A 27769-nucleotide genomic window follows, 5' to 3' on the forward strand; every position below is an offset into this window, starting at 1 on the left:
AGATTTTCTGAGCACAAATTAAAATTGAAAATATGTTCTAACTCTTCTATTACAGGAACATTATGATTCACATAAGGAAGAAGACAAAGGAGCTTGAATATTAAGCATATATAACGGTTAAATAGGTAGTTTGATTAGTGTTTTCTAGTGCAAAGTAAGAGTCAGCCTAGTCAAACTTCTCTGGAACAGCATAATTAACAATTCTTTTATTATAAAGATGTGAAAACATGGATAATGATATCAATAAATCATTTTTTCTGATAATTGTTAATAATCTGAAGCATAATTTGACCTAAAAATAGATGGGACTATGAAGCTTTATCAATCATATTTTTCGGATTCTAGGCCCGTGTTTATCGAAATTTTAATACGGACACACAGTCTGTAAGAACAAAATGTGCGCTTTTTCAGAATAGCTGTTTAGTTCTTAAGAACTGTCCCTAATGAAATGAAAAACGCCAAGAAGAAGAAGAAGCCTAAACATTGAGAATGCCACATCCATACATCCCTGAATCCACTACTCTGTAGCCCATTTTCGATTATGGTAATTTTGTAACATTTCAATTTCTACTCACTTGTGATATTTCTCCACTCCACACCTACGGCTTCACTTAGGCCTACTCTCCTTTAATATCGCCAATCAATGTAAGCTCGCACTTATCACTAAAAATAGTTGCCAGTACTACAAATTATCACTTTATCACATAACACAACCACAGATCTGCTAATCGATAGCAATAACCATGAAAAACATACAAAAAACTGTAAACATCACCACGTGGGTTCAAAACTGAAGTGCCCGCAACATGGCGATGCGCGAAGCTATTCAATTTTCCGCATAGCACCAGTGTGCTCTGTGAGTCTAGATAAGTAATATTAATGTCTTTGCTCAACACAGCTTGCAAATCAGATTGAAATGCCAACATTGTCTTGTCACTCTTTGCTTTCTCTTTATAATATATTACAAATTTCGGGCAGCTTCTTTCCTCTCCACATGTTCCTTGTATGATTCTTTCTCATCTTCAATTAATTCAGCTGTTTTCTTTTTTCCTTCATATTTTGAACAAGTTTTGCAATGATCCTTAAGAACATGGAAGGCAATTTTGTATTCACGGAAAATTCTTCTGTACTTTTCAAATTTCGCACATCTTCTTTCTGATTCAGTGCATCTCTCTTTGTATAGGTTATACATTTTTGTAATGTTCAGGTTAGGTTCTAGAAATCTATACTCACTTTTCTTCCAATAGTAGTGTGATTCTACACTCGGGAAAGACAGTATGTGTTCCCTGGTGAATGATTCATCTTCCATCTTAAGTTTGTTCTTGGGTTCGTGTTTCCCTCGCATCTCAAGAAGTAAAATTCCTTGTTTATTGACTTTACATAGTGCTCCCCAGACTAAACCTTCAGAGATGTTTAAAACTCCTGCCACGCAGTAACTTTCGCTCCTTCCTTGGTGAGAGTGTAAGTTTTGGAAAAATGACATCTTGAAAATCCATTAGTTGTTTTCCTTTTTTTGACTGTTCAATGACATGACGAATGATAAATTGCCATTGTTCAAAAAGTGTTGGCAGGTTCCGGAAATGTTTGTAGATTTTTTATCTTTCTTCTTCTGAAAATTTACTCAAACATGTATGGTTACCTTTGTGTATACACCTCAGAATTTTGGTAGGTCTTGGCGCTACTTGTTTTCCTCTCAGGGTTTCATAACTTTCTCGCTTGAGATGACTTTTCTTTTGAATATTTCTCTTCCACTCGGCTGGACCGGATGTCTTACATTTCTTGGGTGGTGACTGTTGAGAACTTTCTCTGGGTAGAGCTGTGCCAGTGGTAGGATTTGTCTCCTCTCCACATTCATTGTTTCTCTGGGTGGGTACTGAATGAGGTGAAATCCCATGACTTTGAGCAATAAAAATATTTTCAGTACCGACAGGTTCTTTGTTATCACCCAAAAATAGAAAATATAACACTAAGACACACAAAAACCAAAGCAAAAGTCAGTTGAATTTGGTTTTGCCTGTAACAGTAATTTTCTCTAGAGTGGCTCAAGTGGCTAGAAATTGGCTTTACTATTTTATATACATGCATATTAATAAAGCATAAATAAAATTGTGAATTTTGGGTGTTAAAAGAGGAAAAACACAATTTATAAAATAGTTTCTTAAAACAGGAAGGTCACCCATTTATTTCATTAAGAGAAAAGATATGTCTACTCTCCTACAATAAAAACCGGCATAGGACTGACTAGTGAGGACATTATGGTTGGAGATTCATTTCCGTGAATGTCTGACGCATGGCCAGCATACGGATCCTTATCCAAGTCATCTCTGATTACAGGTAAAAAGTTTGTTGTCAACTTCATAATTCTCATTATTTGTTCTACGAGGCATATCCGTCACTGGATCCTCGATATTGTTCCATGTTCCTGTAATATTTAAATACATGTGTTTTTAATTTTACAGCTTCTGACACCATCTAATGTAGGATAGAAATACAATGTTTTGGAAGTTGGATCGTTGTAACAGAACTAAAAAATTAAATAATTATAGAAACTTACCAGAATTAAGTTTGATGAACTTTGACATCTGATGCGTTACTACAGCAGAAGGTATTTGATGGATTTTCACATAAAGCAAGTTGTAGAAGTGTTCATCCCCTCGTGTTTGGGAACCTATCCATTTGTGCAATGTCTGTCTTTCGTCACACGACTGTCTGTCACCGCTCCGTGTTACAGACTCTCTGTCTCAAGGGTGGCGGCAGCAAGTAGCAGGTTGTTTTCGTCTCTGTCAAGTAGACAGTGCTGCTGCAAAGAAGCACTGTCCTAATCTGTCCTCTGTTGAGGGCTTGCTAAATTCAGGTGAACAAAGCGGCAAAGTTAATTCTTACAAGTAATGAAAATCATTTATTTCGTATTGAAAAAATCTAGTAATAATATATGATATTTATTTTAACATCAACCTATTCAATACAGTACAAGATGTTAATGTATTAGTTAAACATCGTTAAAATAGTTGAGACATGTTTCGCCCCTTCTATGGGGCATCATCAGTCATATCAATACCTCAAAATTCTACCAGACATCTAGTTGGAAATATGTTGCATGAGTGAATACATTAAAAAACGTTTACAAGATCTTATCATTAACAAAGTATCAAGTTGATTAAAAAATGTTACACTAGTGAACACGTTGGTGAATTTTCACATAAAACAAGGCCGTCATATATACAGTATTGACAATAACGGTAGTTTAAAATCTTGTTTGATGCTAAATTCAAAGACTGTTTAAAATTTATATACAAAAACTGGGAATGAATGCAGAAAACAATATAATTTACAGTTACTGTACACGTATTTCACATTGTAAAATGATGTGGAAAAGCATTCCAAATTTGTATTAATTTCCATAAAAGTTTTTTTTATTTGACCTCAATATTACGTTCCTGATGTAGTTTAATCAGAAGTAGCTTCAAGATATGAAATTTTGTATGTGATTTATGACCAGCTCATGTGAAAAATGTTGCATTACGTCATAATTCAACTTTTATGTCTATGTAGATTAATTGTATTTTAGGCTCAAACAAAATAGTTCACCGAAGTATCCATGGGCACCTCTGTTGGACACTCTCTATGAAGACGGAGTGCCTAGTGCATGTAAACAACAGTTGATATTTGATTCAAAATGAACCTGTGTTAAAAAAAAAAGTTGAAATAATGGCTTGAATGAGGGTGGTTGAAATGTTGTTAAATCTTCCCAGTTGACCAGTATTTTTTAGCTTTTCCGTGTATTTCTGTTGTTGAATTATGAGATGTCAGTTTATTGGTTGAATGGGCGAAAGTCAAAATTTGTGCGATGTAATTAATATTGAGCTGTCATATGTATATGAAAATCTGAAAGGAAGGTAAGTCCTTAATTAGTTGAGTGAAGTGATGGGAAAAGAGAAAGAATGAATGCATTAAAGAAATGAGACTGCGAAGTTAAAACTTACCTTAAGTATTATTGGGCTGCTACCTTATTGCTAAGAGGTTTGTGAAGCACTGGCTGTCTCTAACGTCTTGCTCTTCGTGTTGTATGTGTGACATTTTGGTGGAGGGGTGTGGACCTGTGACGGCGGGGCTGTGGGCATGTGATTGGTGCGCCGGAAGGAGTTGTGTGTATTGAAGGGAGAACAGGAGCGTGATAAATTAAATGGCTTAGTGGGGGTGCTTGAAGAGGTTGTTTTGAGGATGTCAACAAGTCTTTTGTCCTACAGATTTAACTTATTGAACAAAATTATTAATTATTCATAAAGAGGGCTTCGATTGTCTATTGGATCATGTAAGTTTTTAATACTGTTGTATTTTTGGTCCAAGAAAATGTACAAATTTTCGAACTCGGTCATGAGTCTGCCTTTATCCAGTCTTTTTAAAATTTGGAGACCTTGTTCGATTGTGGTGAAACTGTGTCCTGTGTCCTTCATATGGATGCTCATTGCTGAGTGTTTGTTGTGTTTCTGGGCATTACAATGTTCTGCATATCTAATTGTGAAGCTTCTTCCGGTTTGCTGATGTACGAACTATTGCACTCGGCGCATTTCAGAATGTAAATGCTGGAACCCGAAAATTTATTGTTGTCCGAGTTTATCATGTTGTGGTTGAAGAATAACTTTTGATTTGAATTTTGGGTCTTAAAGGCTATCTTAATATCATGTTTCCATAATGTTTGATGTATGATGGGATTCGTTTAGGTAAAAGTTGCATACTGTGATTTGTTTATTTCCATTGGGGAGAGGTTCGTGGTTAATTTCAATTTCACTTTATTGATTATTTTATGTATGACTGAGGGATTGTATCCATTTAAACTAGCTATTTTTTTTTATGGTATTAATTTCTTTTTTCAAGTTGGCGGTTGACGTGGGAATTTTTAGTGCTCTGTACACTAAACTGTAAAATGAGGCTTGTTTGTGTGACTGTGGGTAAAGAGATTTTGTTTGATGGTTGTGGGAGTGAACGAAGGTATTCTGTAAATTTGGAAATCAAAATTGTTTAATGTCCTAGTAATTGTAATGTCGAGAAAATTGATTAAATTATTGTCCTCATCCTCTTTGGTGAACTTGATGCAGTTGTCTAGGCTATTTAAGTAGGTTAATATGTCTTCACTATTGTTGCAACTTTTATCTATTATTGCTAGTGTGTCATCGACATAGTGTAGCCAAAGACACAATCCATTAATGCTATTTGTTATTTTGTTATTTTCGAGATTATCCATGTAAATTTCAGCGAGTATTCCCGAGATGGGATCTCCCATGGCTAGACCTTCTTGTTTGTATATCTTGTTGTTAAAAGTGAAATAATTGTTATGAAGAACGAAATTTAGCAGTTTTAGGCATTCTTCTATTTCTGATAGACTTAAGGTGCTGTGTTTGGAAAGATTATTTTGTATGATTTCTATAGTTTCCTTAGCGGGAATGTTCAAGTACATGTTGGTAATCAGATGTAGGGCTTTTCAGGCGTTTGCTCTATTAATCAGCATTTCGTCTTAGGTCTGACACTATACTCATCAGAGTGGGATGAGTCAGACCCTACCCACTGACGCTGGGGTGTATGCAGGTGAACTTATCAGAAGCCCATTATAAGAGGCAGGATCTGATAACTGCATACGGGAGATAAAACTCCACAATGGAATTATTGCCCGCCTAGCAATTCCGAATGAAAATTCTAAGTTCCCATGGAGGGAATTAGAATTTCCATACATGTTGGTAATGTCGAAGGAACACATTATGTGGTTAGGTTGTAAATTAAATTTATTTAAGGTTTCACATAGTTCTATTGAGTTTTTTGTAGGGTGTTTGCTGTGGAATGTAAAATGTTTCTTGAGAAATTTTTGGAGGAATTGTGAAGTTTTGTACGTCGGACTATTTAGGCTATTTATGATGGGTCGAATGGGAACGTCTTTTTTATGTATTTTTGGCAATGATCTGACGGTGGGTAATTTGGGATTCATGTTGATGAGTTTTTGGTATTCGTGTTCATTAAATAAGAAGGGTGAGTGTTTTTGGAGTGTTTTTAGACTACGTTGAGTTTTTAAGGTAGGAGCTTTAGAGATTATGGAGTGAGAATTGTCAGAAAAAAAATCCTCCGTTTTTTGGATGTAGTCATGTTTATTCAGTAGGACTATGGTATTGCCTTTGTCGGCTTTTGTTACTATAACATTATTGCTGTCCACCTTTTTCATGGGTTTGCTTTAGTGAGGTGAAATTATTGATGTTAGAAACTTCTTTTACAAGAATGGGTAATTTATTTTTTATCTCTTATCTCACATTCTGTCTGTCAAAGAGAATTTGTTTGTTAATGTTTGATTCAGCTTCCACTATTGTGGTAATTATGTCCTCAGCTTTGTGTGGACTAGACCAATTGTATTTTAGGCCTTGGTCAAACAAATGTATTTCATAGTCCGGAAATGTGGTGTTGGACAAGTTGATCGTGGTTGGAGTGTTGTTCCATGAGGAGGTGGGAGTTTCTCTGTTTCTGATTTGGTTTAAGCATTTAGCTTTCTCTTCCATTAGACATGCTAACTTGTGGTTTAAGGTATTTTGCTTTTTGTCCAGCATGTTCTGTAATTTGTGCGTGATATGTCTTTGGTATGAATTCCATTCAAGAGGTGATAATGATTGAGCAGTGGTCAAATGTTCCCAGTAAAGTTGCAGGTTTAATGGGGATTTTTTTCTATACATTAGTTTTATTACATTTTTGAGCCAGATGGTGTTGATTTTGTTTTGGATGTCTTTAGATTTGTGTTTTGGAATGTTTTTCCTTTGGGTTGATTTTAAAAACTTGGGTACCAGACCTAGTCTTAAACATTCCTTTAAGAATAGAAGGAGCTACACAAATCAGGTGTACAGCATAACACAGAACTACACAGAGAAAGATCTGTATAGCTCCACTAACATGTTAAGATGGACATGGTTTAAGGAAATTCTAAGGTTAAAGTATCATCCTTAGATGTGGGTGTGATATTATGATATTACACATGGTGGACACAAGGATTTAAGTGATGGTGAGTTAGTTATTGGCATTCGGTCTTCCAGCATAGCGAATGATCTCCAGGATACAGATAAATCCCTCTTCTTTTCATCAGTGAGAAACTACTTTTGTGCTGCCTGTACTACATCAACAAGTTTTCACTCAAGGTTGATGTGTTAAAGCATGTTCAAATTGCTAGGTTAGACAAAATTTAAGATGCACAGTTTTCTTTCATTCATTTTATTCTTGGAAATGTTTCCTATCATGTTATACAAGGAAGAGAATGAAACTACAGATGAGGTGGTGAATGAGTTCAGGTTGATGACACTTTGTTTGCAAATCACGATGCTGCAAGCGATTCCAGTTGGGCACAAATATCAAGAATTCTTGGAGCCGATGGACTTCTTAAGTATAAGTACATTTCTAGAGTAATGCTGTTTATTTTCACCATATCCCATAGCAATGTAGAATGAAAAGGCATTTGATGTGCAGTGTGTATTATATTATTTCTTGCCTGTGTTAGGTTTAAACTAGTTTTATTGTGTAATGCCTTTTTCAATTATAGCATATGTCCTTAATTTCTCAAAGAAGTCCTGTTATGTATGCTCCAGACTAATATTCACCACGCCTGCTGCTGTTTAACATGAATTTCTTCTTGATTGTTATATTCATCTACAAATCATTGGCCTATGATGTAAGTAGATATGATTTCTTTGAAATATCCTGTTTAAAGCATGAATTCTTGTATTTTGTAGCCCAGTAGTATTATTACTTTTGTCAAGCTGGGGTACTAAGAAACAGTGTTAGGTTTTGGTCCACCCAACCAATGCACATTGTCCTTGATAAATTAAGCACATATGCTATAATTGAAAAAGGCTTTACACAATAACTGTATCAATACGGATCTACACGATGAAGTTCGTAAATTGTACTATGCCGGGGTATGTCGAAAATCGTTAGATTTTTTGTCGCGTGTGAGTTTTTCTGTTAGCCCTTTTCAAAAGTTGGCAGGTATGCAAGGAAAACCATCTTCAGAGCTGCCAACAGTGGGATTCAAACCCACTATCTCCCGGATGCAAGCTCACAGCTACTGGTCATTTGGCTGCGTGTCTTGTTTTCTTTTCCTTAACCCCAATGCACCCGTAAGCGGACTGGTACACGCTCGAGCGGCTGGGCCAGGACTCCACAAGCGGACTGGTATGCCGGGATGCAAGGTCGCATATTGGAGATATTTGTGAAATCTGTTGGCTTTTTCCGGAAACATTTCTAATTGAAATCTGTTCTTGGTGTCTCAAGGTGTCACCAGAGTGCTCTGGTATGCTTCTTTGGCAAAGAGAATTGATTAAAATATTGATCGGGAAATCTGTATTCTGTTGTTGACAAGATGGCTGAGAAGGAAGTTGCTTGCTCGCGCGAAATGCTCAGTAATAGCGAAATTCAAAGCATATTTGATGTTTTAGGCTCTGATTTCAGCAGTGTTAGTGAGGAAGAAGGTATTAGTGATCCTGTGCATAAATGAAAGCGAAATATATCACCAGAGATCTTTCGTGTAGTAATATCGTACGACATGGAATGCCGAATGAACATTATCCCGCCCCTCAAGATCCGATTGCAACTGCTGGATTTGAACCTACGATCTTGGTACCTGAATGTGAACACTTTACCACTGATCCTCAGAATGAATAATAATAATAATAATAAAATAATAATAATAATAATTGTTACCGTGTTTTTGTGGTAGTTATGCGTGAAAGAAGGTGCGGGTGTGAACGGGTCTCAAACTACGAAAGTAAAATTAATTTAAAATTTAACAAGGTTATATTTTCTTTTCAAAAACAAAGAAATAACAAGCATGGCAGGTACAAAGTAGCAAGTCAAAGGGTAGTTACAATATTTACAGGATTTGGGCTTCGAGCCCTGAAAACACAATGCTTGGGCAATCAGCTCGGTTTTACCCCAAACACAAGTTTCAACAGAGGGGCAGAAAACCCCATTCATGCCTAGGAGCCCTAGCTCCAAATTACACTGAAAAGCCTCCACGAGGCATACAACACTCAATTTACAAAAAGAGCCACTCGCTCTCAACTTTAAGCCTCTCAAAGGCCACACTGAACTCCACCTTCAAGTTGTCCTCACTGGACATAGACACAGGGGTAAAATACCCAACCTACTGAGGTCTATTAAATGAAAAGGGGTAATTACATGACCTCTAAAATAACAATTTGAGAGGAGGCGATCTGCACTCCTAATACACTTGTTTTTAAAACCTAATCCGGCTCTAGGCCACTAATGCAAGGGCTAATCCCATACTACAGAGGTGACTTTAGAAAAGAACAATTTGTTTTACGTTAACGAAGAATAGGTTGAGAAAATAAGTTCACCTCAAAACAATATGATTGGGAGCTCGAGAGGGTTAAGCACTCTCTATCCCGATATGCAGTTTACAAGATAGGATAGATACCAATTTCTTTACATTTTACGGAAGGTTACATAATGGAAAACTTCGGACCCGCCCCGAGAGTTAAACTGCTGAGCTAGCAAAGAAAGAAGTTATTAATTGGCCATTACCTTGTTGTTGACCGCTGCCGAAGAAAGAGGCGCTTCCCGCCCCCTGCTATGTACTTTACACACAGAAAGATGGAACAGAAGTGGCGCAGAGACCCTAAAATCAGCAGTTTATATACTCTCGCGGAAGGTTCTAGGTGTTAGGGGAATGAAAACACCCTCCCACAAACTTTTTATTGGGTAGGATACAGCAACATATTCAAGTTGGGGGAAGATACCTATGATTGGTCAGAAATTAATAACGGAAATTCGGGATTGGTTAAATGCAAAACAAGGGGAAAGAGAGGGGTATACAGCCAACTTAAACAATAACAGAAAGAAATTTAACAAAGAACAAACTTTTGAAATAAAATTTTCTCCAAAGAACAGTTATTTTTCTTCGCACTAGGGTGCACTATTGTAGTTCTTCAGTAGTGTCCTCTAGAAGAGAAAGTTCACACTTCTTACTTCAAGCAAAAAAAAACACATAAAAAATGACACAGTTCTAAAACTCCGAAATTTACAGGTAGTGACATCTTCTGTGAAAGTAGAAAATTAATACCGTCAATAAAGTTCAGACTTCCTCCAGCAGAGGAGTTTCAACTGGCGCACATTTTAAATTAGCGGCGTGGAGGTGTACCGCCCGGTACAGACCTCCCCCCCCCAAAAGTTCCTCCAGGGGTTACACATGAAATCTGTTTGAGACAAGGTCCAAGTTATGATGTGGATATGAAGATTAATTGCTGAAGAATTTATAAGATTTTCGTAATGAGGTTTGATTCAGTTTCAAAATTTTTGTTGTAACTGGAGAAGTACAGTTTTTATGTTTGTAGAAGTTGAATTCAGAAGGAAAACTTTAGTTTTTAAAGTTGTGGAAAATTTTCTAAGTCCACCAAAAATTGCCGTAGAATACCCAAGAAAGGGTAGTAAAGTTGATCTGGAATGTCCATATAGTTGATGTTGATTAAGTTAGATGGCCAGACCGGCCATTGCAGCTTGCGTCCAGAGGAGGCCGCCCGGACCCCTCAAGTACCCTGAGATACCGCTCGCCCGCACTATGAGGGGAGCAGTGGTGTTGAAACACGCCGCGCCCGCGGTGAACGTATACAGGCTGCGGGCAAGTAGCAGGTCGTGCGCCGCACATCAGCCTTGGCCGGGAGGAGAGCTCCGGCTCGCCGTGCACAAGTCGTCCTCGCTGGGGTCGAGGGGGCCCTTCCTCGAGCCCAGGCGCGGCACGGCGCCACGCGGCTGCGGGGGCACTGAAACCTTAAAACTAGGCGGCAGAATTGTTGGACCATCATCATTTTTTTTGAGGGCACAGGCTTGGTGGATAAGTTGAGGGGCCAGCGGCGTGCAGATATCCATGGCATTTAATATACGCAAGCCACAGTGTGTATAGCAGGAGACGGGAGCGTGGTAATGGCCGTGGTAAGGACAGAAGGGCAGTTTAACGGATCGGGGAAGGTCTTACAAAAGTTTACATATAAAACAAAATATAATAGGAGGAGCAGAATGCCTTAGAAGTGAAACTCAAAAAAAATATAACCTTCATATTCCTTTCAAATTATATGAAGCAAGTTAACACAGAAATTACACCGGTTTCACCTGGGACAGGTGAACCCTAAATATCCTCTCGGTGGCTGGATTGCTTACTAACAATGTAACCGGCGTAAGAAAATCGAGAATGATACAAGGCCCATGAAATCTGGGGGCAAGCTTGCCCGCGGGAACAAAGTTCTTGACCATAACTTGGTCACCTACCTTCAAAGGGGTGGGTCTCCGTCCACGATCATACCTTTCCCTAACCTTTTCATGAGACACTTTAAGATTGGCTTTAGCCTTCTTCCAAAGATCTTTAATGTTGTCCGGATCTATTGTCTCGGGTAGAATGTCACTCAGAGACCAGAGGTTAGAGAGCGGCGTGTTGGGAACAAACTTGAACATCAACGAGGCTGGAGTAAATTTATGTGATTCATGAACCGCCGAATTCAAAGCAAAAGCTAACCAATGCAGGGACGTGTCCCACCTGGAATGATCTTCATGATGATAGGCAATAAGCGCGGACCTGAGATTACGGTTAACCCGTTCAGCCAGCGATGGTTGAGGGTAATAAGCAGAAGTAGTTACATGAGAAATAGACAAGTCAAAACAGAATTTACGAAAAAGGTTTGATGTGAACGCCTTAGCATTATCAGACACAACATATTGGCACGGACCAAAAGAAGCAAAAATAGAATTTAGGCAAGTAATGGTGGACTGAGCGGTAGCCAGCTTAGTCGGAAATAACCAGGAAAATCTTGTAAAACCATCTACACATACAAAGATGAATTTGTTGGCATTTCCCTTCGACTGGGGGAAGGGTCCTACATAATCGATATACAGGCGTTCCATGGGGCGCGACGCTTGATGCGAAGACAGAAGGCCTACCTTGGTGGACATGGTGGGTTTACTAAGCAAACAAGATTTACACGCTTTTACAAGTTCACGGATTTCACCGTCCATACCCTTCCAGATGAACATTTCACGAATCTTTTCACGAGTTTTAAATATTCCCAGATGCCCCCCCAATGGGATCTCATGATAGTATTTGAAGATCATAGGCACAAGAACAGCTGGAACGACAACCTTCATCATCTTGTCATGCCTCGAAGGGCAACATAAAACACCATTTCTCAGAACATAAGGGACGACATGTTCCCCAGAAGAAAGGGTTTCCATTATCGGAGCCAGCGTCGGATCTTCACGTTGGTATTTCTCAATACCCCTAAAAAGCATGGGAGCATCTGTTAAGATGGCATTAACACCAGATAGTATGGGCTCGGGAGGTGATGAACTGTCGACCGGTTCCTGGGTCTCGACGTCGTTAGAAAACATACGGCTGAGTCCATCAGCAACAACATTTTCGGTACCTCTGATATGCCTGACATCGAATTGGAAGGCAGAAATACGGATGGCCCAACGGGCTATACGACCAGTACGACGCGGCCTACCTAAGACCCAGCTTAAAGCTTGATTATCTGTCTCCAGGTCGAATTTGACGTGTTCCAGATAGAGACGGAACTTTTCTAAGGCGAATAAGACTGCCAAACCTTCGAGCTCATAGATGGAATACTTGGCTTCTTGAGCCGATAGAGTCCTAGATGCATAGGCGATGGGTCGCCTCCCTAGTTCAGTCTCTTGAAGAAGGACTGCCGCAACAGCTGACGACGACGCGTCGGTTTGGACGATGAATTTCTTCGAGAAATCAGGCATAGCAAGTACAGGGGCATTACAGAGAGCTAATTTAAGATCTTCAAAAGCGGCTTGTTGAGAAGGTCCCCACTCGAATTTGATGCCTTTCCTACGAAGAAGGTTTAAGGGCGCCGCTCTATTAGCGAAGTTAGGAATAAACTTCCTGAAGAAATTCACCATACCAATGAACCTGGCGATACCTTTAATGTCCTTGGGAGGTTTAAAATCACGGATGGCCTGTGTTCTAGAATGATCGACTGCTACGCCATCAGGTGACACAATATGCCCTAGGAATGACATAGAGGGCTTAGCAAAGGCAACCTTGGACAACTTAACGGTTAACCCAGCCTTACGAAGGCGATTGAGAACTTCTCGCAGATGATCTAGATGTTCTTCAAAAGTCTCTGAAAATACGACGACATCATCCAAGTAGTGATATAAGTACTCAAATTTGATGTCGGAGAAGACCCTATCTAGTAGCCTAGTGAGTACAGCTGCTCCCGTGGGGAGCCCGAAAGGCACGCGGTTGTATTCGTATAAGTTCCAGTCCGTGGCAAACGCTGTAAGATGTTTAGACTCTTCGGCAAGGGGAATTTGATTATAGGCCTGATTCAAGTCCAAGATAGTAAAGAACTTGGCCTTACGAAACCATGAAAAGCAAGAATGAAGGTCAGGAACGGGCACAGATTGCAACACCACCTTCCGATTGAGAGCCCTATAATCAATGACAGGCCTGAAGCCTCCTTGGGGTTTCGGGACTAGAAAAATAGGCGAAGAATACGCCGACTTAGAGGGCCTAATAATACCATCCTTCAACATTTGATCAATGATTTCTTTCAATGCCTTCATTTTAGGTGGAGATAGCCTATATGGTGGAAAACGGACAGGAATCGAATCCGTGACCTCAATTTTGTATTCAATAAGGTCAGTAACACCAAGAGTATCAGAAAACACCTCTGGAAATGACTGACATAATTTACGAATACTATCAGCCTGCTCCTCAGGTAGATGTCTAAGGTCTAACAACATCTCATCCTGGGTAGGCGAAATAGATGAACATGACACAGAATTACACTTTAACAAGGGAATTTTACATTTGGACACAAATTTGAATGTGCACGACTTACTCTGAAGATCGAGCACAAGACCAGTGTGAGAAATGAAGTCCGCTCCCAGTATGATGGGGCAAGATAAGTGCTTAGCCACAAACAGTCTGGTTTTCCATGTAAATTTAAAAATACGAATTTTGACCAGTAAGGAACCTAGAATTTCTAATGGGGATGAATTAGCCGAAACATATTGAACAGGAGAGGAGACATAGTCAGGTAGTTTACAAACAGACTTAAATTTTGAATACCATAGGTCCGAAATAATTGAACAAACACTACCTGAATCTAATAGAGCGGTTATAGGCTCGTTATTTAACTCAACCTTAAGAAAAGGAATAGGTGCGGGGGTATCCGCCGCAATCCTAAGACATTCTTTAGGGCATTCAAAAGATGAATTTGAAGACTGCTCGTTCCCTGAATTTACAACCTGTTTACCAGGGGCTGAGTCCCGGGAAGATGGATTAGTCGACTCAGCCGAAGCCACTAGTCACTTTTTATTATTGGCATAGGTGGAATTTGCACCAGAAGTTGAGCAGGAGGGGGTGCTATTTGAGTTTGGGCAATTCTTGGCGATATGTGAGGAAGCCCCACATTTAAAACAGCCTTGTGATGAACCAGCCCCATTCCTTGTCCCACTCGACTTGATCAGTGGACACTTATTGCGCAGGTGGTCAGGCGACCCACAAGCATAACATTTACGAGGGGTGACTGATCGGCGAGGTGGAGGCCGAGTATTACTAAAGGAAGGCGGGGGTTCTTTCGCTACACGCAAAGAATCGGCGTATCTAACTCCTTCTGCTGAGACGGCCAATGCTTCAAGTTCAGAGAAAGTTTGCGGGCACGCCGCGAAACACAAATATGACCTATAGGGAGGTGAAATTCCCTCTACAATAGCCTGTACAATCTGATCCTCTGGAAAGTGAAGAGCAAACACCCTAGTATAGAATTTAATATCTTGGATGAAGTCAGCCAGGTTTTCATCCAAACGCTGTACACGATAATAGTACTTCTGAATCAGAGATGACCTCGCGCGGGCGGGAATAAAATTTGCAAGCAGATGTGCATGAAAATCTTCAATAGATGACTGTTCGGCTATGGCTCTTACTATTTTGTCAGAGAGAATACCAATTGCATAAGGATAGATAATTTGCAAAATTTGACATGGAGAAAGAGAAAACACAAGGGCATGATCCTGAAATTCAACTAGAAATCTTAAAAATGAAATTACGTCACTGGTGGTGTTAACGGAAAATTTAGAGACACCTCTGAGCAACATTGCCAATGGATGAGGCAAGCTACTGAACCCGGGTGACATAGTAGGCAAAGGTTTCAATGGCAAGGAAGTTAATTCCGAACGGATGTTACTCAACGATGCACGGCGTTCAGATTCGTTGTCCAATGGGGCAGGGATAGTTTGAGCAGCAACGGTTATCCTATTGACTTCTCCCTTGGGAGGCGCTTCCTCACTACCTGCATTCACTGTGGTGGGTAGGTCGCTTTTGGGAGGAACTTCCCCAGTTAACAATTGAGTGACCTTGCTAGATAATTCAGACATATTTTCAAGCAGCGTACTAGCTTCCTTCTTCTGAACGTCATTCAACTTTAGAGACAACAGATCGTTAACTCTATTTGAAAAATGGAACAGCCTAGCTTGCACACGCTTAATTTGATTGGGAGAAGGATCATTTTCATCAAAAAAACTAACTACAGAAGCTAGCCCAGTAATATTCTCCGTGATCGTGGAAAGAGAGTCGTCAATTTCTTTCTCTCCCAAATTGGGGATGGAAATGGGCAAATCTAGGGACTCTCTAAGCTTGTTTGTGTCTACTGCAACCGTGCCTCCAGATTGTACATTTCTGATAGTTAACTCATAGATCAACTCCTCCTTGCGCAAATAGTTAAGATGGAGAACATCGCGAGGTCCGGGCATGATGACAGAACAATTTTGAAAAACTCAAAAAAAATTCCAGCAACTGAGAAAATTGTTAGAGTTCGGAACAAAACAATGTTTAACCGTCAAAAGGGGCTAAATTGAGACCCATTCAACCACGCTCTGCTACCACTTGTTACCGTGTTTTTGTGGTAGTTATGCGTGAAAGAAGGTGCGGGTGTGAACGGGTCTCAAACTACGAAAGTAAAATTAATTTAAAATTTAACAAGGTTATATTTTCTTTTCAAAAACAAAGAAATAACAAGCATGGCAGGTACAAAGTAGCAAGTCAAAGGGTAGTTACAATATTTACAGGATTTGGGCTTCGAGCCCTGAAAACACAATGCTTGGGCAATCAGCTCAGTTTTACCCCAAACACAAGTTTCAACAGAGGGGCAGAAAACCCCATTCATGCCTAGGAGCCCTGGCTCCAAATTACACTGAAAAGCCTCCACGAGGCATACAACACTCAATTTACAAAAAGAGCCACTCGCTCTCAACTTTAAGCCTCTCAAAGGCCACACCGAACTCCACCTTCAAGTTGTCCTCACTGGACATAGACACAGGGGTAAAATACCCAACCTACTGAGGTCTATTAAATGAAAAGGGGTAATTACATGACCTCTAAAATAACAATTTGAGAGGAGGCGATCTGCACTCCTAATACACTTGTTTTTAAAACCTAATCCGGCTCTAGGCCACTAATGCAAGGGCTAATCCCATACTACAGAGGTGACTTTAGAAAAGAACAATTTGTTTTACGTTAACGAAGAATAGGTTGAGAAAATAAGTTCACCTCAAAACAATATGATTGGGAGCTCGAGATATCCCGATATGCAGTTTACAAGATAGGATAGATACCAATTTCTTTACATTTTACGGAAGGTTACATAATGGAAAACTTCGGACCCGCCCCGAGAGTTAAACTGCTGAGCTAGCAAAGAAAGAAGTTATTAATTGGCCATTACCTTGTTGTTGACCGCTGCCGAAGAAAGAGGCGCTTCCCGCCCCCTGCTATGTACTTTACACACAGAAAGATGGAACAGAAGTGGCGCAGAGACCCTAAAATCAGCAGTTTATATACTCTCGCGGAAGGTTCTAGGTGTTAGGGGAATGAAAACACCCTCCCACAAACTTTTTATTGGGTAGGATACAGCAACATATTCAAGTTGGGGGAAGATACCTATGATTGGTCAGAAATTAATAACGGAAATTCGGGATTGGTTAAATGCAAAACAAGGGGAAAGAGAGGGGTATACAGCCAACTTAAACAATAACAGAAAGAAATTTAACAAAGAACAAACTTTTGAAATAAAATTTTCTCCAAAGAACAGTTATTTTTCTTCGCATTAGGGTGCACTATTGTAGTTCTTCAGTAGTGTCCTCTAGAAGAGAAAGTTCACACTTCTTACTTCAAGCAAAAAAAAAAACACATAAAAAATGACACAGTTCTAAAACTCCGAAATTTACAGGTAGTGACATCTTCTGTGAAAGTAGAAAATTAATACCGTCAATAAAGTTCAGACTTCCTCCAGCAGAGGAGTTTCAACTGGCGCACATTTTAAATTAGCGGCGTGGAGGTGTACCGCCCGGTACAATAATAATAATAATAATAATAATAATAATACACCGAGTGAGACATACGGCTGTAAGTTCATATTTGCGTTATAGGTTTGAATCTCATCATTCACTTACTCGTGATTTGTTTCCCATTAGTTCCTTATTTCCAAATCAGGTAAATGTTAGGCTCATGTCGTATTGGTTTCCTATTATTTCCTTATTTCTCTTTGTCCTTAGCATCGTAGACTAGCTTAAGGTCTCTCTTGCCCATCCATTCAAGCAGTCTGTCACCATTCTTATCATGCTCATCATATCCCCATAAACTGTGGTGGCTGTTGAAGTCTCCAATGATTATGTTGTTTTCTGTAGGTACCAGCATGATGGGATCTGGCCAGTTGTCTGTAGGTGGCTTATATACATTGATTATTACAACATTCTGCACTTGTATAGATGAGGAGAAGAAAGTTTGATTCACAGCATTTTTAAGTACATCATAGTTCACTATATCTGTAGCAATGCCATATTTAGGATGATTTACTGCTGTTTCTAATTGGTATCCAGGAATTTTACCTGTACAGTTCGGTTGAAGGTCATCATCTGTATGAGTTTTCTGAAGCACAACTACATCCATGGAGTGATCCAGAAGGATTTTGGATAAATATTCACTTTTTGCCTTACTGATTCTTTCGTATTAAGTTGACAGATTAACTGACAGCCGAAGGTTCTTGTCTGGAAATGTGAGTCCTCAGAAGGTCTGTTTTTATTATTATTTAAGTAGATTTCTCGATTTTATAACCATGAGGCTCTGCAGGGCAGTACGGCGGCATCTTATTGTTGTTATTGCTCTATTAGCACCACCCAGAGGACACGTGTAGGGTACTGTAAGGTTAAACCTATGGACGTTGAGCAATGTTTAGTGCTATTCCTTTTGAAATTGTATTACTAGAGTCAAATATCACACTCTTATTAAGCTATAATGTGGAACTTCAGGTCAAAAACAGAATTAGGACTGAAATCTACACATATAAAGAAATGTTAAAATTAACTATGTAACAAAACTCGGAAATTGTTGTAGAAAATAAAAAGACTGAAAATGTAACTTGGACGCCAACGTTAAGATCCAGGTTATGTATCTTATAAAAATATTCATACCACATGGTATAATGTTATTCTTTGTCTAATACTATTTATATACCGAGCTCGATAGCTGCAGTCGCTTAAGTGCGGTCAGTATCCAGTATTACATAAAATCAGCTTCATGGTCCGTATCGCACTTCAATAGATTCACAATTAAGTATTTATTTTCCACCTAGTCGATACAATGATTGCTTAAGGCAATTTTTAATGGTCAAAAGTGGTACATGTTTCGTATATTATCAACATCTTCAGCCACATAACACTGTTTAGATGAAAAATGTATAAAATTGACAAAGTAATGCTTTAGAGGAAGTGTCCTTAAAATTAACATAAGAAAGGACACTTCCTCTAAAGCATTACTTTGTCAATTTTATACATTTTTCATCTAAACAGTGTTATGTGGCTGAAGATGTTGATAATATACGAAACATGTACCACTTTTGACCATTAAAAATTGCCTTAAGCAATCATTGTATCGACTAGGTGGAAAATAAATACTTAATTGTGAATCAGTATCCAGTATTCGGAAGATAGTAGGTTTGAACCCCACTGTCAGCAGCCCTGAAGATGGTTTTCCGTGCTTTCCCATTTTCACACCAGGCAAATGGGGCTGTACCTTAATTAAGGCCACGGCCGCTTCCTTCCCACCCCTAGCCCTTTCCTGTCCCATCGTCGCCGTAAGACCTATCTGTGTCAGTGCGACGTAAAACAACTAGCAAAAAAAGACAACTATTTATGAGGATGTGCATTGCGGCAAAAGTAAAGTATCTATTCCTAATTAATGCCACTGTAAGCGGCATAGGATAATTCATTTTATTATTGATTCAACTTATTGTTGCTAATTTAGTAAGTAGTTAGTTTCTTTTTTCCAAGACAATGTTAGAATAGTAACTGGCAAGCATTTGTCTCACTTTAGTGTAAATACTTATTAGTAAGTTGTTATGAAGCCAAAGAACCTTAACATTCTCATTTGATGGACGAATCACCATGAACAACGTCGTATGCCTTTACTCCATATGTGCGTCACGAATAGATTTGGAATAGAACCCAAGCTTTTGACAAACACTCTAATGATTAGGCAATGTGTACTATCACCTCTAGTACCCTACTGACTAACATTTAGAAGGTAAAAAAATGTTGGACTATGGGGACTCGAACCCATAAATAACTGCGTGGTAGCATCAAACGATGTTGCCGTAACGACTACGGCTGTCTATTAAACTTGCTGTTGACTTGCTTGCGTGCAACTCATATAGTCTGCAGCAACAACTTGCTACCTTGGGAAATCTTTAAAAATTCTGTGATGGCTGGACAGGAAGCATGATGCATACCTGCCAACCCTTCCGATTTACCCGGAAACTTTCCGGTTTTTAACTCGTCTTCCGATTTTCCGATTTATTTTTACTTCTTCCGATTTTTGACTAATATAACCTCTAGTACAGCCAATACTCTTCCCCTAGAAAAAAAGGATTTATTCTTATGTGCTTGTGTAATTTACGAAACCTAATTTTCAAGCGTATTTGATGCTTTATTTCACCTTCGTGTATCGTGTTTCCCGCTCATCACAGCAGCGTGTGAGCTTTAAGCTGGGGATTCGGGGCGGCAATCGTCCTGCAAGCAAGAGGCTAGCGCGCGCTAACGACTCAGTTAATCGGGACAAAACAATGAGTTTGTTATTGTGTTGTTCGCGCGCTGTTAACATCGTTTCTGTGCGTAGTTTCGTCGGAGTTGTAGGCCACGTGTTTTTCCTTGCATTTCTATGACAGTTTCTGGTATTTTCTTTTCTCGTTATGGCCAAAAAATATGACAAACGTTATCTCCAAGTGTTAAGAGATGCCTATAAATTTCTGTACATTTTACCGGCTATTAAAGGAAACTACCGTATTTTCTCGCGTACCGTAATCGACGCCCTTGCATAATTTACACATTCCAATATTTTTGGGTCCAAAGTGGAATTTGACGCACCCACAACTTCGAAGATCCATCACTCAGCTCCGGATGCGTTTCGAAATAAAGATGCCGCCAACTACTCAGGTAGCAGGCTTCCTATTGCGAAAGCGGGCATTCCAAATACAGGGCAACGTGCTGTATTAGCCGGCAGGATATCCCACTGCACTAGTTTTACGAGTGTTTCGCGTACGGGACATTCTGTGATCTCAAAATTGTTTGTCAGTCCACAGTACTCTAAGAAACTGGTACAGTACTGCATCATACGAACTTGCGGTGATCAGTTACGCCGAAACATAACGGAATAGAGCAGCGGGCAGCAAGTTTTCAGTGTCCAAATGAAACATGCGCTACCGCGGTAACAGAAGTGCACTTCAAGTGGCCAACAAGTCTCACAAAGCATTTCGCGGACCAAAAAGCGGCATGTTTCCGCAAGTAGAGGATTATCTGCTTAACTATATGATTTTTTACGCAATGTTGGATAAGCCGTTTCTCACAAAATGCTGCATTTTAAAGAATGAGAAATAGCCGCGACACGTGGAATCATTGTCTCGTATTTAAAGGTTAGCCGAGGCTGAATTAATTTTATGAAGATTGAAAAGCGTAAAGAGAAGGAATATTTTATCTCCCTTGTAGGAATCGCAGGTCAGACGCCAATCAGTTTCCATATACCATAAAGTCGAACAGTCGATAAGAAAGGAACATACAGTGTTATCGCACGCGCTACCGGAAGCAAAAAAAACAAAAAAAAACAAAAAAAACCGACGATGTACTGCAATGCTTGCTGTAATAGCTGATGGCAGAAAGCATGCACCTTACTTTGTTCTAAAATGAAAAACAATGCCTAAAGCAAAATTTCCGCGAGTGATCCACGTTCGTATTCAAGAAAAAGGGTGGATGGACACGTCACTCGTACAAGATTGGATACGAACGGTTTGGAGTAATGTAGCAGGGTCCCTCCTTCGATGCCCGGCCCTTCTCGTGTTGGACAGGTTTTTTTCCGGTATGTCATTCAGGTCGTATTGTCAGCTCGTAATGAGAAGAATATTTTCCAGTGTCGGTACCGTACTTCAAACCCACGTGTCTAACTTATCTAATGTACCCTATTTGACTTTTCAGAAAAAATCTCACGCCGGAATTTTACGCCAAATGACGATAACTGCAAATGGGCTGAACCAATTGTGTTTGGATTATATTTGATGTTTCTTGTAAATTAATTGTAAATAATTTGTAAACATCCGAATTCCTTGAATCGCATCCGAAGTTTTCGCCTGTATTTTTCGTCAAAAAAGTGCGTTAATTACGCGAGAAAATACAGTATTATGCATTTTGTTGCGTGAGTCGGTGTGACAAATATTATTCGTAAGTAAATGTCATAAATGAGAGTGATTAGGTACATTTTCTTGTAACTATTTTTATGTTTTCTTAGTTAAATATTTTAAATTTAATGGTCAATTTGCATTGTAACTGTAGATAAGTATGCCCGTTTATCCTGACCTTTTTTCACGTAGACCGTGGTGAAATATATGTGATGAAATCCAAGAATTAAAATATCTTCCTATTTTTGGTTTCTAAAAGTTGGCAGGTATGATGATGTATTTTATAAATATATACCGCATAATCCCGAATACCACCCGCCACCGAACAAGACCCTCACCCTAAATTTGAGACGGCAAAATATGAAAAAAATAAATAAATAACTTACATATTTATTTAATTTTCTTCAAATATACCACAAATATAAATTCAAACAACTTACAATTGATAAAATCATCACAAAAATCATAAATAAAATCGGTCCAATACTCAGATCATTCACAATTCACCGTCGTCATCTGAAGTTTCACCATAGGAACTTCCGTCGCTGGAATCTTACCACAAATAGTCGTCCTCACTACCGTCCACTGAATCATCCTATCTTTTACGGCATCAATTGTATGTCCTCGGTAACTGTCCAACACAAGCATGTTTCGTTTTTGTAACAAAGCTCCCGGCGATGTTGCCAAACGCACTTCACCCAGTCCTCAACTAACACACTGTCAATCCAGCCGGACTCATGTGTTCTAACAGTAACACCAGATGGCAAAGTTCCTTTTGGAAGTGTTTTCCATTTCAGAACCACATATGGAGGGAGTTTGGTTCTGTCGGCTAATATGCACAACATTACCGTGCATCATTGCTTTTCGTTACCACCCGTTCTGATGGTTACACTTTTAGAATCTTTCATATCCACTGTATTTTCCAACGGTATTTCAAAATAGACAGGTGTCTGGTCAGCATCCCAATTTAAGAATTTTGTTTCCTCAAATGAATAATGTGACACTGAATGGCCGTTAATTTTTCTTCATACGCCCCAGGGAGACATTGTGAAGTAGACGTACATCTCCAAATGCACAATCAGTTTCTCCGATAAAAGTTTTGGATCCATCCGTGGCTTGCAGTAAAACCCTGTGTTTTGAGTTCTTTTGAGATCTCTAGTGCTTTCAATTTACACGTTTCACTAGAAACACCATATCCTAATTCACGTTTTTCTATCACACATTTGTGGAGTCGTTCTTCAATTTCTGGAAACACTGCACTCCGCCTGGGGAACGCTCTGGGATTGCCGTTACTTTTAAGAAGTTTTCTCTTCTTCTTCTTCTGCCAATCACGAATACATAATTCATCAATATCGTACTTTCTGCCAGCAGCACGATTTCCTTATATTTCAGCTTCGTTTACAACTTTTAAGTTTCTTGCGCACAGTAAATGACCGCAGATGCCGTTTTGAATCCATCGCTTACTATCGAGACAGCCCTTTCACAGGACAGATACGGAACTCGAATGTGAGTGAGGTAGACTTCCGTAACCAACAATCTCGACTCTCGCAAAGTACAATAATATCCCGCAAGATCAGCTATTCGCGCATCCAGCATGCCAGCAACACTTGTGAAACAAATGACGATCGAGCATCTGCAGCAGCGGCTTTCATGTACTGGTACAGTGTAAAATTTGAGATGCTGAAAACTTCTTACAAGTACCTGTACTTTATATAATTACGTCATATATATATATCTATCCTAATTTTCCTCTCATTTAATACATACAGTATTAAGGTTTTTAAATGTGTAAATTCGTGTTTAAATAACATAAATTCTTCAACAGGTTTAGCAATGGGCAAATTCTTAAGAATTGACTTATTTCAGTATAACAAAATTCCACTGTAACAAATTAATTTCTGAGATCCCCAACATTTTGTTATGCTGGTATTTTACTGTACAGACCTGTAATAAACATCACAGTCCTTTGCAGTTTTGCCATGTGAAAAAAGTAGATCTTCTAAAGAAGCACATTTCGTGGGGACTTGTCTGTGTCTTATGAAGAGAAGCCCATCTGAGTTTCTTTGACACGGTAAAATCCCAAAAGGTTATCGTATTGAATTATGTTTTGTATTGAATGTCACTGAACCGTTAACATGGTCATGTTCTGCCTGAAGACTGTTGTTCATTTGTACTCTTGTCCACTTTCCAGGTAAAAGAGCGTCTCAAGCCGTATGTGAAGGATCCATATGCATGCGACCTTCTAGACAAACTACTGGTCTTGAATCCGGCCAAGCGGTACGACGCCGATTCCGCACTCAATCACGACTTTTTCTGGACGGATCCAATGCCCTGCGATTTATCCAAGATGTTGGCTCAGCACACCCAGAGCATGTTCGAGTACCTGGCCCCTCCTCGTCGCCCCGGACACATGCGACCGCACCACCACCACCAGGGCGGAACCGCTACAGCAGCCGCTGCAGCTAGACCGTCCTCCTCCATGGATAGCGGTTATCAGGATCGTGTTTTCTGAACACCTCTGTGCTCTGAACGGCATAGTGGTGAATACAATCGTGTATTCTCCTTGCAAACAGTGCATCGCAGCACCGTTCAGTTCTCGAGTGTACACGTATTTCTCTTGCTGAGGGAACTTGAACCGGTTTCCACAAATAGCAAGGAACATAACATCCAGATCAACTCTCGTAAGTTATCAGATCTGAAAAATATTCGTATTTTTCTCTTAACTTGTGTGATGCGTCTATGATGATGCTAAAAATAGTTGACTCTGGAAAGGTTAATTTATTTGTTGGCTGAATCTTGAAGAGGCTGCTCATGTACAGTAGTTTAAATTATTTTGTTAAAACTACAGGGGTTTAATTTCGTTCTGCTATTTTATGTGCCTCCAATATTAATTCAGTCTGCATTTCGTCCCAAAGTTTCTTTTCTGTAAGAACAAAGTCATTGAAATGAGACGTTTTCTCCGGTTTTTGGGACATTATTCAGTGGTAAGCTTTGTTTACGTTTTGTAAAGAAAATGAAATATTATTTAGTTTGAGATGAAAGAGTAGCAGTAAAGAGAGAGAGAGTGTGTGCGCGCGCGTGTGTGTGTGTGTGTGTGTGTGGTGTTTTATTTTTATTTTTTAAATATATATATGAACAGGGAGGAGAACACATAGTGTACCTCCTTCAACAGATGGAATGGTTCTTCTGTCTGTTTCAGTTTTTGCTTTCGAATGCAGTGCTGCCAAATTTACTGATTCTACCCGAGAAGTACAAACAGTATTTGACACAGTAGGGTGGTCCTCTGATTCAGCATGTCCGCTTATCTGTGGCCTAAACAAGAGCCGGTCAATGTTTCGCCATAATCCTCTCCCGCCTGTAATTTAAGTAAACGGGTGTTCTCCCCGGAACTCGGTGCAAGTACTTCAGCTGGCTTTGGGTTGCAGCTAGTTTGAAAATACCATATTGGCCCGAATATAATATGGTCTTGCACATCAGATGATCTTGACATTTTGGAAGATATTTACAAGAAAAATTAAATAATGAATATTATCACAACATATCAAGCTCTCCTGTAACTGAGATAATTTAATCAGCCTTAAAAAGACACGAACACACAGTAGGATGAACACAATGACAGATCAGTGTAAGAAGACAGAACATCAGAAAGGAAAAACAAGGACATAAAAGGACAACCATAATCTCCACACCTTTGTACATTGCCATCGTACCTGTTTCTGGTGGAAAGTTTAGCCTAATTTTGTTGTTTCAAAAAGTTCTCTTGGTATATTTTTTAGCTATTTTTATTTTATTTCCTCACAGATTTTGCACATTTTATTTTCACCTTTCAGCAATAAATGCCAAATGAAAGAATAGTTGATAGGTTATTTGCAATAAAACATACTGTATTTTCTCGCATAAGTAACTCCCTTGAATAATTTCGCATTTGAGTCTAAAGTGGACATAAACAAATGTTCTTCGAACATCCATCACGCAATAAAGATGTCAACTGCTCAAGTAGCAGCCTTCCTATTGCAAAACCGGGCATTCCAAATACTGGGCAATGTGCTGTTATCAGTTGGTAGGAAATACCAGTGCACTACTGTAGTGACACTCATTCCAGTCTGGTACATAAAATTTTACAAGAGTTTCGGGTACGGGACGTGCGTTCTCTGTGACCTCAAAGTTGTTTGTTAGTCCACAATGAGCAAGTGTTCGAGTAATACTACCTCATATAAACCTGTGGTGATCAGTTACACCGAACCATACGGGAATAGGGTAGTGGGCCGCAAGTATTTAGTGTCCGAATGCAACATGTACTATCGTGGTAACAGAGAAGTGCGTTTCAAGCGACCAAAAAATCTCGCAAAGCATTTCATGGCCAAAAATCTTCTGTTTTGGACTTATTTATTTTCATCTTATATTCCTTCCCCAAGACTCTGTCCATACCATTCGGCAGTTTCTCCAGATCTTTTGCAGACCCAGATAAAATAACAATATCATCAGCAAATCTCAGGGTTTTGATTTCCTTTACTGCCTGTTCTATGTAAACGTTGAAAAGGAGAGGGGACAAACTCCAGCCTTACCTCACTCCTTTTTAGATTGCTGCCTATTTTTCAAAGCCCTTGATTTTATCACTGCAGACTAATTTTTGTATAGATTGTAGATAATTCTCCTTTCTTGGTATCTGATCCCAATCACCTTCAGAATCTCATACAGCGTGGTCCAGTCAGCATTATCGAATGCCTGTTCTAGATCTACGAATGCCATGTACGTGGGCTTGTATTTATTAATTCAGTCCTCTAAGATCAGACGTAAAGTCAGGATTGCTTCATGTATTCCCACATTTATTTCTGAAGCCAAATTGATCTTCTCCCAACTCAGTCTTAACTTGTCTTTCCATTCTTCTGTAAATAATACGTGTTAAAATTTTGCTGGTGTGAGATACTAATGTAATGGTGCAGTAGTTTTCACACTTGTCAGCACTGGCTTTCTTGGGAATAGGTACAACAACATTCTGCCGAAAATCAGATGGCACTTCTCCTGTATCATACATCTTACACACTAAACAGAACAGTCTGTCCATGCTGGTTTCTCCTAAGGCAGTCAGTAATTCTGAAGGTATGTCATCAATTCCTGGTGCCTTGTTCTTACTTAGGTCTCTCAAAGCTCTGTCGAATTCTGATCTCAAAATCGGGTCTCCCATGTCATCAGCATCAGCAGCCTCTTCTTGTTCCAGAACACTATCATCTACTTCTTTACCTTTATTCAACTGTTACCGGGTGAGTTGGCCGTGCGGTTAGGGTCGCGCAGCTGTGAGCTTGCATCCGGGAGATTGTGGGTTCAAACTCCACTGTCGGCAGCCCTGAAGATGGTTTTCCATGGTTTCTCATTTTCATACCAGGCATATGCTGGGGCTGTACCAATTAAGACCACGGCCACCTCCTTCGCACTCCTAGGCCTTTCCTATCCCGTCATTGCCATAAGTGTGTCAGTGTGACGTAAAGCAAAAAAAAAAAAAATAAAGGAAAGATACAACAGTTGGATATGTTCCTGCCATCTTTCTGACTTGTCTTCTTTCTCTAGAAGTGGTTTTCCATCTGAGCTTTTAATATTCATACTCCTACTTTTCCTTTCTCCAAAGGTTTCCTTGATTTTCCTGTATGCAGCATGTATCTTTCCTAGGGCCATACAACCTTCAGCATCCTTTCACTTCTCTTTCAGCCATTCTTCCTTACCTGTCCTGTACATTTAATCTTCTTTATTCGCCTGTATTCTTTTCTGCCCTCCTCATTTTTTGCATTCTTGTACTTTCGTTGTTCGTCAATCAGGTCTAGTATCTCTTGAGTTATCCATTGTTTCTTAGGTATCGCCGGGCTGAGTGGCTCAGACGGTTAAGGTGCTGGCCTTCTAACCCCAACTTGGCAGGTTCGATCCTGGCTTAGTCCGGTGGTATTTGAAGGTGCTCAAATACGACAGCCCCGTGTCGGTAGATGTACTGGCACGTTAAAGAACTC

The 27769-nt window shown here is 39.5% G+C and overlaps 1 protein-coding gene across 1 annotated transcript in view; it reads left to right on the forward strand.

The window, feature by feature from the left end:
- Positions 1-26691, forward strand: part of Cdk9 (Cyclin-dependent kinase 9) — a 143065-nt gene extending 116374 nt beyond the window's left edge. Inside the window, exon 7 of the mRNA XM_067136125.2 lies at positions 23965-26691. Coding sequence (XP_066992226.1) covers positions 23965-24285 — 321 coding nt within the window. The 3' untranslated portion in view covers positions 24286-26691. The remainder of the gene's footprint in view (positions 1-23964) is intronic.
- Positions 26692-27769: the final 1078 nt, after the last annotated feature.

Source organism: Anabrus simplex, chromosome 1 (genome assembly GCF_040414725.1).
Source record: "Anabrus simplex isolate iqAnaSimp1 chromosome 1, ASM4041472v1, whole genome shotgun sequence".
Lineage (NCBI taxonomy): Eukaryota > Metazoa > Arthropoda > Insecta > Orthoptera > Tettigoniidae > Anabrus > Anabrus simplex.